Source organism: Pagrus major, chromosome 24 (genome assembly GCF_040436345.1).
Source record: "Pagrus major chromosome 24, Pma_NU_1.0".
NCBI classification, from domain to species: Eukaryota; Metazoa; Chordata; class Actinopteri; order Spariformes; family Sparidae; genus Pagrus; species Pagrus major.
The window spans coordinates 11,790,384-11,805,962 of NC_133238.1; the positions used below are offsets into that span (position 1 = coordinate 11,790,384).

A 15,579-nucleotide genomic window follows, 5' to 3' on the forward strand; every position below is an offset into this window, starting at 1 on the left:
AATCTATGCATGAGATCCAATGATATTGTATTCATTCCCATGGGTCGCTTAAATATTTATTTAATTAAAAAAATCTGAGATTCTGACACTTTCTACAGAGAAAGAAACATCTTAATGTATTGTACTAAAAGCCGAATTTACAAGAAGGCACCAATGATTTAAAATTTGCTGTACCCGTTTCACAAAGTTGATAAAGTTTCTCCTCATTATGCAACAACTCTTAAAATCACGCGATTTGTAAGGGAGTCTGGGATATTGCCGTTGCCGGTGACTTCACTTCATTACTTGGTCTATATCCATGACTATTTCTGAGTGAGTGAGTGAACCACCAGATTTTCATCAACCACTGCAGCCGCAACACACTCCAGGATGTCTGGGAGTCCAGAAGATGCAGTGTAGATACACTTCAGGGAGTGTTTCACTGCAGGACAAAAGAGGTTTATACATTATATACAGTATAAATACACACACATCATCATCATCATCATCATCATCATCACACTCATCATAAATATGACGTAATGGTAACACTTTTTGTTATGGCCTGCAGTCTACAGTATGAATCCTCCCAGTCCCCTGTCCTCTATGATTTAACCCATACTTACAACATACAGCCTCCAGTAATACAGCACAGTAATACAGGCTTTAGGTTATGTTCCTGACAATAGACTTGGATCTGTGCTTGTTGTTAAGTTATTTGGGAACTATAGAGGCACATCCTTATTCATTTTCATACTATCTGAACCCTGAGCTGGGCAGACTCATTGATCGGAAATATAAAGATAGGTAGCCTACCATCTTCAGGTCACTTAGTGAACTGTTTTGTGTTTCATAAACTGCTTTCAGGAAGTAATTCAAGGAAAGTTAACTTACCTGAGAATGCAAAGTGGCACGAGAGAGGCAAGAGAATGAAGATCTTCATGGTGTGATTAAAGGGAACAGGTGTTTTCTATTTGGATGACACGCCTCCTTCCTTCCCTCACTGTGTCTTTAGCTCCCCCCAGTGGAGATGAGAGGTTTAGACAGGGGAAAAGTTCTTCAAAAAGTTGTCTGTGGTCTTGGTGCAGAGTAGGTCGTGTACAGTGGTTTTTCTGTTATTTCTCTGTGAGTTTGTCTCTACAACGGACACATTTCACATGATTTGATCCATCATTAATATAAAGTACTGAGTGGTTCAGTTTCATATACTAAACCTGAAACCAACACTGAGGAAATACTTAATACTAGTTGTTTATTGACCGAATGAGTGTGGGAACCGGAGCACCCGGGGAAAATCCACACAAAAACACAGGGAGAATGAGCAGCAGCATCTACATGAAAACATGAAGAGGGCCAAGCAACTGGAATTAGATCTGCCCTGAGAGCTGCATATTTTTTAAGTTTGGGAAAAAGTACCTTCTGCTGTGAAGTCACAGTGTTAACCCCTGAGCAACCGTGCTGCCCTCGGAAGATCGTGCTAAAAAAAACCCTACACAAAACTTCACTTTACACATCCCTAATCCTCATCAGCGCAGACAACATGGCAGCTGAAGGTCTTCATCCATGGGAAGACACGTCGGAAGCAGTTCTTCTTCTTCTTCTTCTGCCTCTTCATTTCCGTCCTGATGTCTTCTGTAAATCAAAGGACATTAAATACTTCAGCCGTGCTGCAAAATACACAACAATTCAGACACAAGTGGAGGTGACTGTTACTTACCACATTTGGCTGAGTCCTTGGTGTGACTTTCAGTCTTGCTCACTGAGGACTCTGATGTCTCGTTCATCCCAGACTGAAAACTAAACACACACAAAAAGTCAGTGTTATTGCTGGTATTGTCGTCACATCTTAAAGCTCAACTAGCTCTAGTTAGCATGTGGCTCTGATCTGATTTTCCCCTGATCTTCCGGCAGCAGTGTGTTCTCGGCTGAGGCAGGCCGAACCATGATCACACCTGATGGTAGAATTTTTGGAGATGGAGTGCAGTCGTCTGGTTGGATGTTAATGCCTTCTTCATCCTTCAGAGGAGTGGCAGGAGGCTCACATTGAAAGTCCTCATTTGAAGAAGTGAATCCTAGACCTCTTGATGTCTTGACCACATCAGTCCGGATACTAAACATGCACACAGACACAGACACACACACACAGACACAGACACAGACACACACACACACTTCAGGTAGTCTTTAGTGATGAATGGATGAGTGAGGACTTCACAAGAGTGATCCTCTCATCTCCATCAGTTTTCAGCATTGCCTTCAGGATATATTACATTGTTGGATTACTATTATCGGTGCATTAAAGTATACGCACCATTATAATGTTGTAGTTGGTTGAGGTGTTAACTACGTTATATTACAGCTGAGTAGTTTAACTCTTAATAAGGCATCAAATACTATACAGTGATTATATGTTTTGTTATATTTGATAAAAAGTAGAACATGTTGGGGTAAAATAGTTAAGATAATGTCTTATGGTTTAATTAAAGTTCTGTAAACACATACAGAGTCCTCTAGGTTTCAGTCAGAGCATGCAGATAACAACTGTGGACATTTTTCCACTTTTTCTGGAGACATAGGACGCTCTCCTCAGCCAGACAGGGGCCGAATATGAACAACAAATGTCAGGGGTGCAGCGGGAAACTTTCCTCCCCTTGACATGGGACATTGTGTACAAACTGGATATTAGGACACTATGACGCCTAAACCATGAACTACCATGAAGATGTACATTACTAAGAGACTTACTGAAATGATAACTAAATGATACAGTATGTAACCTTTTCTGTGGACTGTCATTCAGCTGTCACATGTGCTGTCAAACAGGTCTGCTCTGGAGGGCAGAATGTCAGCTGGATGCACTTAACATCTACGCATGCGCAGTCTACGTAGCGCGCATGCGCAGTCGGCCTCAGCGGTCATTCATTATAAAGCCCCAAGTTCCTCCGTCTCTTTCCACCTTCAGCCATTTTGACGATGTTGGGAGCTGTGGGACGCTGCTGCACCGGGGCTCTGCAGGCTCTCAAGCCTGGGGTCCAGCCCCTGAAGGCTCTCGTTGGATCCCCAGCCGTCCTCTCACGTAAGTCCCGCATGCCGCTGGACCGAAATCGTGGAAAGAAACGACGCATTCACGCGTCTGTCAGAGAAGGGCAGAGGCTATGCTAACGCTAGCTGCCGCTAGCAACACGCTGACTGTCCTGCCGGTGCCGGAACAGGCCTTAAAACTGAAATGTCAAAATTAAATCAGACTTGAGCCACTCCAGATTGTTAAACTGTTACACATGTGCATGTGTGCGTCTATTGACAGGTGTCGTGCAGCAGAAAGTCAGCTGGCTGTGTTGTTCTTGTGCTAGCAGCAATGACCTTTGTGTAATGACATGAGGCTGTGCAGAGGCTGCTAAGTTAGCATTACAAGTTGGGTTTTAGCAAGGTCTGGCTAGCAGATTAGCAAGGTTAAACGGTGTGCAGCGTTTATTTCAAGACGCAGTGAATTCTTACAGCATCAGAAACTGCTTTAAGATTATTATAACAAACAGTAAATATGTACTTTGAGTGTCCTGCGTCAGTCTTTTACAGCACAGCGTTAGCAATGTTAGCTTAAAGTGCATTTCATTCATCTGACAGTCTTGACACGTAACGTTGTCTAGTCGGGAAATGGCTTGTTGGAGTGTTTACTAATCAAAATCTACTTATATTTCACACACGTATGCTACTGTTTTGTAAGAGGGGGTTACTCGATCATTTCAGTTGTGTTTTGTAGCTAAGTCGTAGTGTGGCCGACGGCTGTGACTTGACATTGAGCCGGAGCCTCCAGACACGCAGTTGTCTGACCGCCCTGCACGCCAGCAGACGGGCTGTTCCACTGGAGACAAACGAGCACCAACATAACAAGGTCATGACTGCAGCGCACATGTGTGACGCTGGACTAAATGCACACACTGTCTGCGTTACTTTACAGGCAGAGATTATGTCGCACCTGCCGCCGCCGCTGCCACCGCCAATGGGCGTATTGTGGCCGTCATCGGTGCCGTCGTCGACGTCCAGTTCGATGAGGGCCTCCCTCCCATCCTGAACGCCCTGGAAGTAGCCGGCCGCGAATCCAGGCTAGTCCTGGAGGTGGCACAGCATCTTGGTGAGCATCTGGGATGACAACTTTAAGTCATGTACCCATATGAGCAAACAGAAAACATGCAGACAATAACACAAAACCATGTTTGTGTTTAGGGGAGAACACAGTGCGTACCATTGCCATGGATGGTACAGAGGGTCTGGTGCGTGGACAGAAGGTTCTGGACACTGGAGCCCCCATCAGAATCCCAGTGGGACCCGAGACCCTGGGCAGGATCATGAATGTCATCGGTGAGCCCATCGACGAGAGGGGTCCCATCTCCACCAAGCAGTGAGTTCACTTTGAAAATGACAATTGTGTTTGTCGTGACCTTCAAAATGTCAGGCAGAATGACGATAGTGACGTGACTTTGGTGTAAAAAGTAGCAATGTAGCAGGTACTGAAGAGGTAGCATATTCAAAATGTTGAGCTTAAAAATTGTAGTGGGCTGTGATAAGTCTCAATATTTTTGTTTTCTTATTTTCTACAGGACTGCACCCATCCACGCTGAAGCCCCTGAATTCACCGACATGAGTGTGGAGCAGGAGATTCTGGTGACTGGCATCAAGGTTGTGGACCTGCTGGCCCCCTACGCCAAGGGAGGAAAGATCGGTAAGTGTTAAGATGGAGGTTTGCTCAGTGTTTGTTTTACAGGCAGGATGTTTTCTTCGAAGCCCCTTGGTTATATCACAAAACTGACCTTGTGTTTCTTGTGTTCACAGGTCTGTTCGGTGGTGCTGGTGTCGGCAAGACTGTATTGATCATGGAGCTCATCAACAACGTGGCCAAGGCCCATGGTGGTTACTCCGTGTTCGCCGGTGTGGGAGAGCGTACCCGTGAGGGAAACGACTTGTACCATGAAATGATTGAGTCAGGTGTCATCAACCTGAAGGACACCACCTCCAAGGTGAGAAGTTTGGCAAAAGAAATTAAAGAAACCTGCATATTTACTTCGACATGACGACAACAACAACAACTCACCTCACCTCTTGTCCCTGCTAGGTGGCGCTGGTGTACGGACAGATGAACGAGCCCCCAGGTGCCCGTGCCAGAGTGGCTCTGACTGGTCTCACCGTAGCCGAGTACTTCCGTGACCAGGAGGGTCAGGATGTGCTGCTCTTCATTGACAACATCTTCCGCTTCACACAGGCTGGCTCTGAGGTGTGTAAAACATCATCATGTCCGTCAGTGACAAAGTCACAGGAGCAGGAAATGTGACGGGATTAATTTATTTAAAGAAAAGCTAATAGAGTTGTAATTTTCAATTCAGATGCAGTGTGTCAAAATGAATCTTGTGCTCCTCAGGTGTCTGCCCTGCTGGGTCGTATCCCCTCCGCTGTGGGTTACCAGCCCACTCTGGCCACTGACATGGGTACCATGCAGGAGAGAATCACCACCACCAAGAAGGGTTCAATCACATCTGTGCAGGTAAAAAGGACAACAGACTCGCACTGCATTTAATTTGCTAAAAGGAAGTATAAAAGATGGTTGATAAAGACTATTGATGTATAATTGGATCATTCTCTCAATCAGGCCATCTATGTGCCAGCTGATGATTTGACTGACCCTGCCCCCGCCACCACCTTCGCTCACTTGGACGCCACAACTGTGTTGTCCCGCGCCATCGCTGAGCTGGGTATCTACCCCGCTGTCGACCCCCTGGACTCCACCTCCCGTATCATGGACCCCAACATTGTCGGAGCTGAGCACTACGATGTTGCCCGTGGTGTGCAGAAAATCCTTCAGGTTTGTACTTAATCAAAATGTGTATTTTTTTTATGCAATTAACAAAACATTCATTAGGTTATAAACAGTTTATCTTCCTCTTCCTTGTAGGACTACAAATCCCTGCAGGATATCATTGCCATTCTGGGTATGGATGAGTTGTCTGAGGAGGACAGACTGACTGTGGCCCGCGCCCGTAAGATCCAGCGTTTCTTGTCCCAGCCCTTCCAGGTGGCCGAGGTCTTCACTGGCCACATGGGCAAGCTGGTGCCCCTCAAGGAGACCATCAAGGGCTTCCAGAGCATCCTTGGAGGTAGGTTCAGCAGCACTCATGAACTTTTTAAATTATGTTTCTATATTGTGCCCCTCAACTTCTTCGGCTCCATTTTTCAGTACTGATGTTGCCTTTTTGTCCCCGTTTCCCCACAGGTGAGTACGACGCTCTGCCCGAGCAGGCTTTCTACATGGTCGGCCCCATCGAGGAAGTCGTTCAGAAGGCCGAGAAGCTGGCTGAGGAGCACTCATAAACATCCAAACAATCTAAACTGTTGTGGGGAGAAGAAGAGAGGAGAGGGGTCCTGTTGGTTAAGGAGCACTTGGTTTGTAAAACATGTCAAAATACAAATGTACCTGTCTCGTCATCCTGAAAGAAAGTTCTATTTAATGTTTTCAATGGAAGATGGAATAAAACACTGTCTTTACACAAAACAGCTCGTCAACTGTATATTTCCTGAAGGCTTTAAAAGTTGTAGTTGATAAACTTGTTCCTAATAGGGGGGTTTCATGAAATTGCTGTCCTTCTCCACTTTGACCACAGGATAGCAGTCTTGAGCCATGTTAAGCTTTCTGAACTGTGTTGCAGCTTTGTCTCTTACTGAAATAAAACGGTGGACAAACAATTGGATGAGTGTTTGTTTCAACACATGGTAAGGGAAGAACTATTACAGCTGGTTTGGTACATTTCGAACATTTTTCATAACTCATATCTATATTTGCATCAAATTGATTGCCAATTTGAGGGGATTCCAGATGTTTTTTACTCAGATGGACACTTTTTAAAGGGACAGTATGTAAAATATTTGCAAACATTCAAAAATGAGGTGCAGAGGTATCTGCTGAAGTTGGCATGTCCATAATCAGCTGTCCTGTGCTGATGGTGTAAACATCAATCCTCTGGTCCCCGAGCTCCCAGACTGAACTGCTAACTAGCTACGGGCTGTGTTTACTACGAATTTGATAGGTGACTGATTCTTAGACATTGCACCTTTTTTTTTTTTTTTTTTTTTTTTTTTTTTTAATGGGTCATAAGAGAAATGAGACAAAACAATAATAAAGAAGTCTGACAGCAGGGTTTGAGTTATATTTAAGCCAATTTTAGGCCATTTTTATGGTCATACTGGGCAGATATATGAATACCTTTACCACATTTCAGTGCTTCCCAGCAATAATGATTTGACCTTGACCCATAGACTGGGATCTTGAAGCACCGAGGGAGCGTTGGTGCTCTTTATTATCGTACTATCACTTCTTGAGGTGCAATGTGGCTAGGTGCTAGCTATTTAGCATGCTTTAGTACTTGGGTCAATGTCTCTGCAACACAATATGTTGACTTAAGTCCAAACAGTTTGTTTCTTGGCATTCTTGTAATTTCAGCTATATTTGTAATGTTTTACTGACCTTTAAGGCCTACAGCAACCACGAGAAAAAATAAGACACTCGAAGAAACTGAATCCACTGGTTTTTAATAGTTTTCAAGACATGTTTCAAGCCTGTACACACCGCCACGAAATATCACTCATGTACATACAGGAAGAAGCACTTTACTTTTCAGCTCCATATGTACTTTGTAGGTGAGTCCAAACCAGGCTGTTTTTTTTTATTTTTTACTGCTCTGGGCTAAGATCAGATCATTGGCCTGAGCGAAGCCCTATCTGCCACTAGATAAGGTGGCCTTGAAAATGCCCACAGTTACACTGCATGTCAGAAAAGCCAGTCTATAGAAAATAAAGACAATGTGCTTTTTTAAATTGAATGGTTAATGTCACAGAGGTAAGGCCTTCCAGCGACAAAGATTAGACTGAAAGACTTATATTGGATAACACATGGACTTTAAAAAAGCACACTTTATTGCATCTGCCTGGCAATAGGAATGGCCTCTCTGCTCATGAGATAGTCACTGAAGCAGGTTGGCATGTAGGACAGCGGCAGCCAGAAGAGCTTGGCGTCCCAGCCTGGTGAGTAGCGGGTGCGTGGCCGGACGGCGGCTACAGCGTGCTCCATACAGTTGACCACCTTCATCAGATCTCCATCACTTATCTTGGCAACTTTGTCTGATATCATCACTTCCACTGGGAGGGGAAAAAGAAGCGGAGTAAATACATTTGTGAATTGAAACACGAATGACAGAAAAGATGAGGCAAACTTACCCTTCTTCAGAAATTCTGTTCCATAGTCATCTTTGACCTCCTGGGGCAGTCTGTCCCACAGCGTGTGGACGTTTTTGGTCAGGATAGCAGCGTCAGTCACGTTTGTTTTGAAGAAGCCTGGCTCAATGCAGAGGACTTTGACGCCAAAAGGTGCCATGTTTAACCTAAATCAAAGAGTTAATTCATTAATAATATTGTTAATCTGTACAATCAGTACTTGTGAGCAAAGTAAGTAATCTCTCTGTTGACATTCTGACAAATAATTGACTGTCTGAGTTAATGTTTCACCTGAGACTGTCATTGAAAGCCTCCACACCATACTTGGAGACACAGTACGGGCCTCCTGTAACACTGATCCTCCCAAACACACTGGCTACATTGACCACCCTCCCCTTGGCCTTCTTGATAAGCTGCAGGACGCTTAGGGTCACCGCAATCACCCCGTTCAGGTTCACGTCCAGCATGTTTTTGTAGTCATCGATGGTCAGCCAATCACACGCAGCACTGGGGACGGACACGCCTGCATTGTTCACTACAGCCCACAAACCTAGAGGAATCACACAGAGGACGTCTGGTCAATAAAGCTGTTTTTAACACTTTTAATCTAAATGTTAAAACTTCAAAACCAGCAGACAGAGTCTACTGAAGAGATGAGTCCAATACTGCAGGAGAGAGAATTCAAAGCATGCCAACAAGGTTTCAGGTGAGGGTAGTGGGTTGGGTGATGACTGGCATCAGTGTGTGCTGGTTAAATGTTTGACAGTGCAATGGTGGAACGCATGTTAACTAGCATACTACTGTTGACAGAAACTTAAAATCTCACCTCCACTTCTCACTGAAGAATAGAAAACCTGTGTTGCCCGCTCCCCCCCCACTTTTTCAGACTTGTTTTAACCATCTGCTTTTGTTTTTTTCTCACTGCAATGCATTTCTACAGCAAGTTGTTGCACTACGCTAATCTCCATTTTGTTTATGTCTGCTTCCCCAGAGCCATGAAGCCACACCATGGCTGCTGCACAGAGCGCTGTTCGCTGTTTATTCAAGATGTATTAATGTTGAATGTGTCATGTGTCCAAATTGCATAAAACTTGACACTGCACTTCCTTGGGTCCTCAGTCACGAACCTGGCAAGTGCGAAGTAGATCGGATGAACGGTTCTCGAGATATGTGAGTAACAGACAGACAGAGAGTCCTTGCTTTGTAGTTAGATGACTTCTAAGAGAGTTAATCACTCTGCCGTCCTCAGATTATGAACTAATAACTAATGATTGATGATCTACATAATCAAAGAGCACTTTTACCTTACAAAGAATTAAATCATATAATTGTATAATATATAACTTAATTGGAACCTTCTTTTGCCGCAGGCCAGACTTTGGCCATCTTGGATCTCCAGCTATGCATTGAACTATGTGGGGCTGTACTTAGGCACAGTAGTATTTATTTAGCTAAATGCTAATGTCAACATGCTCATAATGACACTCCTAACATGCTGATGCTATGCAGGTATTTTGTTTACCATGTTCACCATCTTGTTTTAGCTTGTTAGCACGCTAACATTAGCCTATAAGCACAAAAAATCATGTATTTGGTCATAAACTAAAGTACTGGACACATTTAACTTTCGCTCTGATAGTGGCACTAGATGAAAAGTCAGAGGTTCATCAAAGTTATTACAATTAGCATTCGCTAGTTAGCATGAAACACAAAGTATAATTGAGGCTGATTGGAAATGTCATTGGTTTTCCATGTATTTTGGCCTGAAGAGGGCCCAGTTGAAAGGTCAGAGGATCACCAAGGTTACTATAATTCATCCCAACGGGAACATGTAGTTTCATGCTTATCAAGCCAACAGTTGTTCACATATCTCCGCTAACAGTCAACACTCACCGTGCTCCCCCACTTTGTCCTTGATCATCGCTGCAACTTTGGCAACGCTGTCCTTGGACCGGACATCCAGGTGTGTTGTGATCAGGTTGCCTGAGCACGCCTTCCTCAGCTCCTCTTCTCCCTTCTCGCTGAAACAAGAAGCGATCACTCTGAACCCCTTCTTGTCCAGGTGGCGGGCCAGGAGGTTTCCAAAGCCAGAGTCGCAGCCTGTGATGTACACATACTTGTTGCCTTTGTCAGGGACTCTTGGAAGCTCCCTGACCCAGCGGTACAGGTAGTAGAAAACCAGCAGCCCCAGGAGGTACAGGAACATGACTGTATGGACAAAGAACAGGAAATGTGATTTCTCAGAAGAGACTTTTAGTCACACTGAGCCCATATGCTGTAATATAATGTTGTGCAAGTCAAAGTTACCTGCTGTGGCTCTTGTTTAAACTAGACCAGCATGAGCCAGTTCTGGCATGTAGATGTACATAATCTCAGTAGTGCTTGAGATACTTGCTTGCACTTGCTCCTCTGTTCTCCTACTTTACTACATTTGGGAGGAAATAATGTACTTCGTCCCTTTTACCTCTTAACATATGATTGGTTTATAAAAGTCAATGCTGTACATAAAACCAATCAGGTTAAAATTAACTCCACTTTATCCAATTACCACAGTAAAATGCTACTCATACATTATGTTGATGAAGGTTCTCAGCCATCCAGGTCATGGCAAATCTAGGTGCTGTATCGCACGCAACTGGACTTGTTTCAGTTTCTTGAAGATGTTTCACCTCTCATCATCCAAGAGGCTCAGTTCTGACCAACTGGAGGGGAGTTGCAGGCTATTAAACTGTGTGGGAGTGTCCTTACAGAGTCGTTACGGACACATGAGCTCTGAGTTTCAGAGTCGTTAGGGCTACAGAAGTGGAACAGTGAAGGAAATAAATCCGAGCACTGACCATCACAACCAGTAGTTACCACAAAACATACGCACAAAATAATCACAATCTCAGAGAGACAAAGGAAGAGAGCCACGACTTACTTAAGTGTGTAATCAGGATAATGACGTTGACACTGATCATTAGATTATAACTGCCACATTCATGTGAAACACAATTTCACTGTTGGTTTTGTAGTCCTATTTGTATAGGACTACAACTAATAATTATTTTTTTGCTATGGGCTGATTTCTAATGATTTCCTCCATTAATCACATGTTTTTAAGCTGGAACCTTCAGATCTAACTAATAAAACAGTCAAACAATTGTAATGAAGTTAAAAAGAGCATCTGTGACATTTAACAGAGATTTAAACATCTCTGTCACTACACATGGATAGTAAGCATAAACTGTCTGTCAGATGACTTTAATATTACATTTCTGGTGATTTAATGTAACTACAAAGTAAAGTCCTTCAGTGACTTCCTTAAGTTATTGATGCTAAATTGCTCAACAACAACAAGAAGGTTGAACTGATTTCAAAGTTCACTTACTCAACGTTTATCTTCCTGATGAACAGATAAAAATGTTGCTATGCTTTTCTTTCTGGGCTGGTGTGCACAACATGTAACCTCACATACAAACACAGTCGTCCCTCTGTATAACAGTCTGTGGACAGGCTGGAATAAACACTCTCCCTGCAGTTTTCTGTCTAAATGTGTAAACTACAGAACATTAGGTCTTACTTGCGGCGCAGAGGTCTCCCTTGGCTGTCTGACCACCAGTGGAGGAATGTGAAGCTCTCCGCCCTCCAGAGATTATGACGTCCCCTTCCACCAATAGGAGAGCTGCAGAGTCATAAACAGGGACAAGACAACTGGCGCCACCTGTCGGCAAGACTGGGAACAGCTGCAGCTATCTGCACATCTGTTGGGGCCCAAAGATGAAAAATAAAATAAAATAAAATAAAATAAACATACATGATTTATACACTCATTCTATATATTATATATGATATAGCCTTCTGTTCATTACATTGTGTGGCCAGTTCGTTACATTGTGTGACCAGTGATGTAATGTAAAAAAAGTACGTATACTCAAGTCCTGTACTTAAGTAAAATCTTTACTTGAGTATTTCCGTATTTCTGCTACTGTATTCTGCCACTGCACTGCATTAAGGAGGCAAATATCAGATTTATAATAAAAAAAAACAAAAAAACAAAACAAACATTGTTTCTGATATCTAGAAAAATGCTGAATATCGGCTCTAATAATCGTTCTACCCATACTAAATAGTATATAAGTACATTTCTTCTTCTTTAAGTGTTTTGTATGGTTGACTTTCACTTTTACCAAAGTAATATCTTTAATATGACTTTGGGTACTTTGTACAACACTGCCTACTACAGGCCAATCAACTGACTTTTACATTCCCTGTTTTTGACCTGAAAAGTGCAGAAATATAATGTGTTAAAACATTATTAGTTTTCACAATAGAAATATAAACATAATTAATTAATTGCTCTTGTATTTATTTATTATTTTACTTGAATTGTATTAAGTAGAGTACAGCTGTCAGTGGTCAGTCTCATAAAACCTATAAAATAATCATTATAAAAAAGTGTGACGTGTCTAAATGTTTCCATTATTTAATTACCTCTCATTATTTATTTATACTTTCTATATTTATCTGTTCTTATTTCTGTAATGTCTCCTCTGGGGATCAATAAAGGCTCATCCTATCTTATTTCAGCACTTATTTACTTATTTCCTCATTTAGTTTCCATGTTTATTTATGTATTCATCAATGTGGAGACACTCCTCTGCTTACATAGTATCATTAATATCTATAAATACATATAAATGTTTTTCTCCAACATTACATTTACATGCAGTGTATATTAAACAGCTGAAATACAAGTTAATGGCAAAGGCCTCATATTTCATCTCGTTATCTCAGTGACATCTAATCAGCTCTAACAGGGGGATACCATTAAAATCCTATTTATCTGGTGGCGATTGCTGTTTTTTCTGCTTAGTTGAACAGATTTCTAAAATACTGCAGTCTTGGTTTGTTTCGTATTGTAGGGTTTTCTGTCTCGCTGTTGTTTATATAAGAGGGCACTATGAAACAACATACAACATATTCAAAACCTCAAGGTTAAAATGTTGCTAATGTTGATGTCTTATCATCCAGAAAAAAATGCTGCTCAATAGATTTTCTGTTTCCTTTCTATGCTCGTGCACATGATTACACTTCCTGCCTCTGTCCAACAAAACAGGATGTCCTAATGATATCCTCATTATAACCACAGACGGCGAAGGCCTATATTCTCTATGCTGGTTATGGGTTAGCCTACATTTCTTGATATGAGTGAACTTCACATAAACAGCTTATTTCTTCACATTAAATAAAGTGTTCCCTCTTTCTCTTTTACAGTGTCGACCAAGGGTCATGGGAAGCTTTTTACATTTCTACCACAAGGTGGCAGCAGTGTTGTTTGGAGATTCATTTCCTGTTGTCCAGATGCTGCCTTCATGCACTCCTCGAAGATATCTTTACAGTAATTAAGCTGTGATTACAAGTGTTTGCACATGTGAATGCTCCAGGCCTGTGTTTGAAATAGAAAATAGAAATACAAAACATGCTCATACACAGCGCTGTTAAACAAAGTTGAGTAGTAAAATATCTTCTTCTAAAATACGTCTTCCAACCTCTAAATGTCAAATCAAAACTCAATCTAAAAGAATAAAAAACATGATTCAATTCTTCAGTTGTTGACCTATAATAATATCCTCTTCTCTGACACATGTTCGTAGGCTTTGTCTCTGAAGTTTCCTGACAGCATTTGAAGGCAGCGGTGAATGACCGCAGGCACACGACCCCCAGTGAGCAATCAATTGTTCTCATTTGTAAACATGAAGGAATCCAATCAGTCAAAATGACACACAAGTAGTAGGTTATCGTACGTAATTGAATCGCCTGATGAATAGATGGAAATTAAACTTTTTTTGAGACTTAAAAAAATCTAGAATCAGACCTGTTGCACCTCTGTTTATTCAAGCGTTAATGATTTAACCAAACCTACAACAAAACATTGGTTAACATTGGGTTTAATTGTCCATTACATTTTACCCTTGGCTAACAAAAGAGGATAACTCAGGACTTACTGCTGTCCAAACAAACCAGATACAGGCCGACAATGTCTCACCAAATTTTGTTATTCCCTTTGAGAATTCAGAAAAGGTTTCTCAGAACAGAAATGTATCCTACAGTTAATAAAATGCAAGAAAAGGTGAGCTGACAATTCATTTATTAGCAAGTTAAATAAATAAACCTTCACTCTACCTATTTTTATATGTCTGAAACGTATTATTTATATCACATTAGTATGTTGGTCAGCAGTATGAGGACATTGATTCCCTAGTTATTGCAGTCAAGGAAAAAAACGACAAACGTCTCCAAACGTGAAGCGGACCAGGAATTGGAGTGGAAGAGGGCAATAACCTCCGGTGCACAATGTTTGAATGTCAACACACTGCTGGTGCTCGGATGAAAAGTAAAACTGTGTTGTAGCTTTAGTGCCTGTGTGACTTTTGAGAAACAGTGTGGATATTATGGGATAATGTTAAACGCATAACCACAATTTAACAGTAGCAACAGTATGGAAGAGTGTTAGAGTGAGCAATGTCTGTTATTGTAGATATACTAGCTAATTTTGCTAATATTAGCTGACATTAGCCTCCGTAAGCTACTGGTCACACCAGACTAAGTATCAAAACTATGGAGTGTATTGAATTGAGTAAAATGTGTTGAATAACAGTTATACTTATCGTTCATAAGAAGAAGAATGTTTTATTTCTTTTTTAAAAAGTTAATAACTGCTTAAAAAGTAGCATAATTAGCTAACGTGGTGTGTTTGTAGATGCAATCCCAGCCTTTTGACACACAGTAATTCTGATGCTTAAGTGGGGAAGAGTTTTAAGAGTCTTTAACTCTTACTCTTTTAAAAAGTAAAACTTATAATGCACAAAATAAGCTACGATCACACTACATGATGTAGCACAAACGGTTGTATCTGAAAATGTCCTGAGGCCACAGCACTGGACACAAAATGGCCCTCCACTGTCAGCAATGCTGATACACTGACAGAGCACATTAGGTTAATACTGGGGCTGTCAACCATTAAAAATTAATCTAATTAATTACGAGCTTATTTGCTATAAGCATTTGAAGACATTTCAGTGCAAATTGATTTTGGTAGATGAGCGAATCAATGAATAAATGCACTTTCTGAACTTTAAAAGGAGGTTATGTTAATATTTTAATGTATAATACATGAAGCTAAATTGGGGTTTACGTCTATTAGACACATCGTCTACTTTTAGATTTCCTTGATTATTCACACTTCATTTTTTTCTTTTCTTACATTCCTTTAAGGCTTTGGACACCGTCAGGGAATAACGTTGTTAATTCTCATTAACTCGGGATGTTTGGCTTTGAAGATTTCTTTTGTAATGCAAAGGAAAC

General features: G+C 41.6%; 2 protein-coding genes across 3 annotated transcripts; one reads left to right on the forward strand and one right to left on the reverse strand.

Moving 5' to 3' along the window:
- The first annotated feature begins 2,918 nt into the window (after positions 1 to 2,918).
- Positions 2,919 to 6,708, forward strand: LOC140991992 (ATP synthase subunit beta, mitochondrial). The gene is made up of 10 exons (XM_073462178.1): positions 2,919 to 3,055; positions 3,935 to 4,108; positions 4,201 to 4,375; positions 4,575 to 4,696; positions 4,807 to 4,991; positions 5,087 to 5,245; positions 5,390 to 5,512; positions 5,618 to 5,830; positions 5,921 to 6,122; positions 6,239 to 6,708. Exons 1-10 carry the CDS (start codon positions 2,953 to 2,955, stop codon positions 6,334 to 6,336), a joined length of 1,554 nt encoding a protein of 517 aa, XP_073318279.1. The 5' UTR covers positions 2,919 to 2,952; the 3' UTR covers positions 6,337 to 6,708.
- Positions 6,709 to 7,534: 826 nt separating this feature from the next.
- Positions 7,535 to 11,845, reverse strand: LOC141020448 (retinol dehydrogenase 7-like). 2 transcript variants are annotated; one of them, XM_073495522.1, is made up of 5 exons: positions 11,795 to 11,845; positions 10,126 to 10,440; positions 8,524 to 8,782; positions 8,236 to 8,399; positions 7,535 to 8,157 (listed from the first exon to the last, which is right to left on the reverse strand). In XM_073495522.1, the coding sequence occupies exons 2-5, from the start codon at positions 10,436 to 10,438 to the stop codon at positions 7,934 to 7,936; spliced, it is 960 nt and encodes a 319-aa protein (XP_073351623.1). In that variant the 5' UTR covers positions 10,439 to 10,440; positions 11,795 to 11,845; the 3' UTR covers positions 7,535 to 7,933. The 2 variants fall into 2 exon arrangements, with proteins under 2 accessions (XP_073351623.1, XP_073351624.1); XM_073495523.1 differs by lacking the exon at positions 11,795 to 11,845 and adding an exon at positions 11,603 to 11,750.
- Positions 11,846 to 15,579: the final 3,734 nt, after the last annotated feature.

Coding starts and splice junctions, on each gene's coding strand:
- LOC140991992 (XM_073462178.1), top strand. CDS start 2,953: ATGTTGGGAGCTGTGGGACGCTGCTGCACCGGGGCTCTGCAGGCTCTC. Junction 3,056..3,934: donor ATCCCCAGCCGTCCTCTCAC/GTAAGTCCCGCA, acceptor GTTACTTTACAG/GCAGAGATTATGTCGCACCT. Junction 5,831..5,920: donor GTGTGCAGAAAATCCTTCAG/GTTTGTACTTAA, acceptor TCTTCCTTGTAG/GACTACAAATCCCTGCAGGA.
- LOC141020448 (XM_073495522.1), bottom strand. CDS start 10,438: ATGTTCCTGTACCTCCTGGGGCTGCTGGTTTTCTACTACCTGTACCGC. Junction 8,783..10,125: donor GGACAAAGTGGGGGAGCACG/GTGAGTGTTGAC, acceptor TGATTCCTCTAG/GTTTGTGGGCTGTAGTGAAC. Junction 8,400..8,523: donor GCTTTCAATGACAGTCTCAG/GTGAAACATTAA, acceptor TCTTTGATTTAG/GTTAAACATGGCACCTTTTG.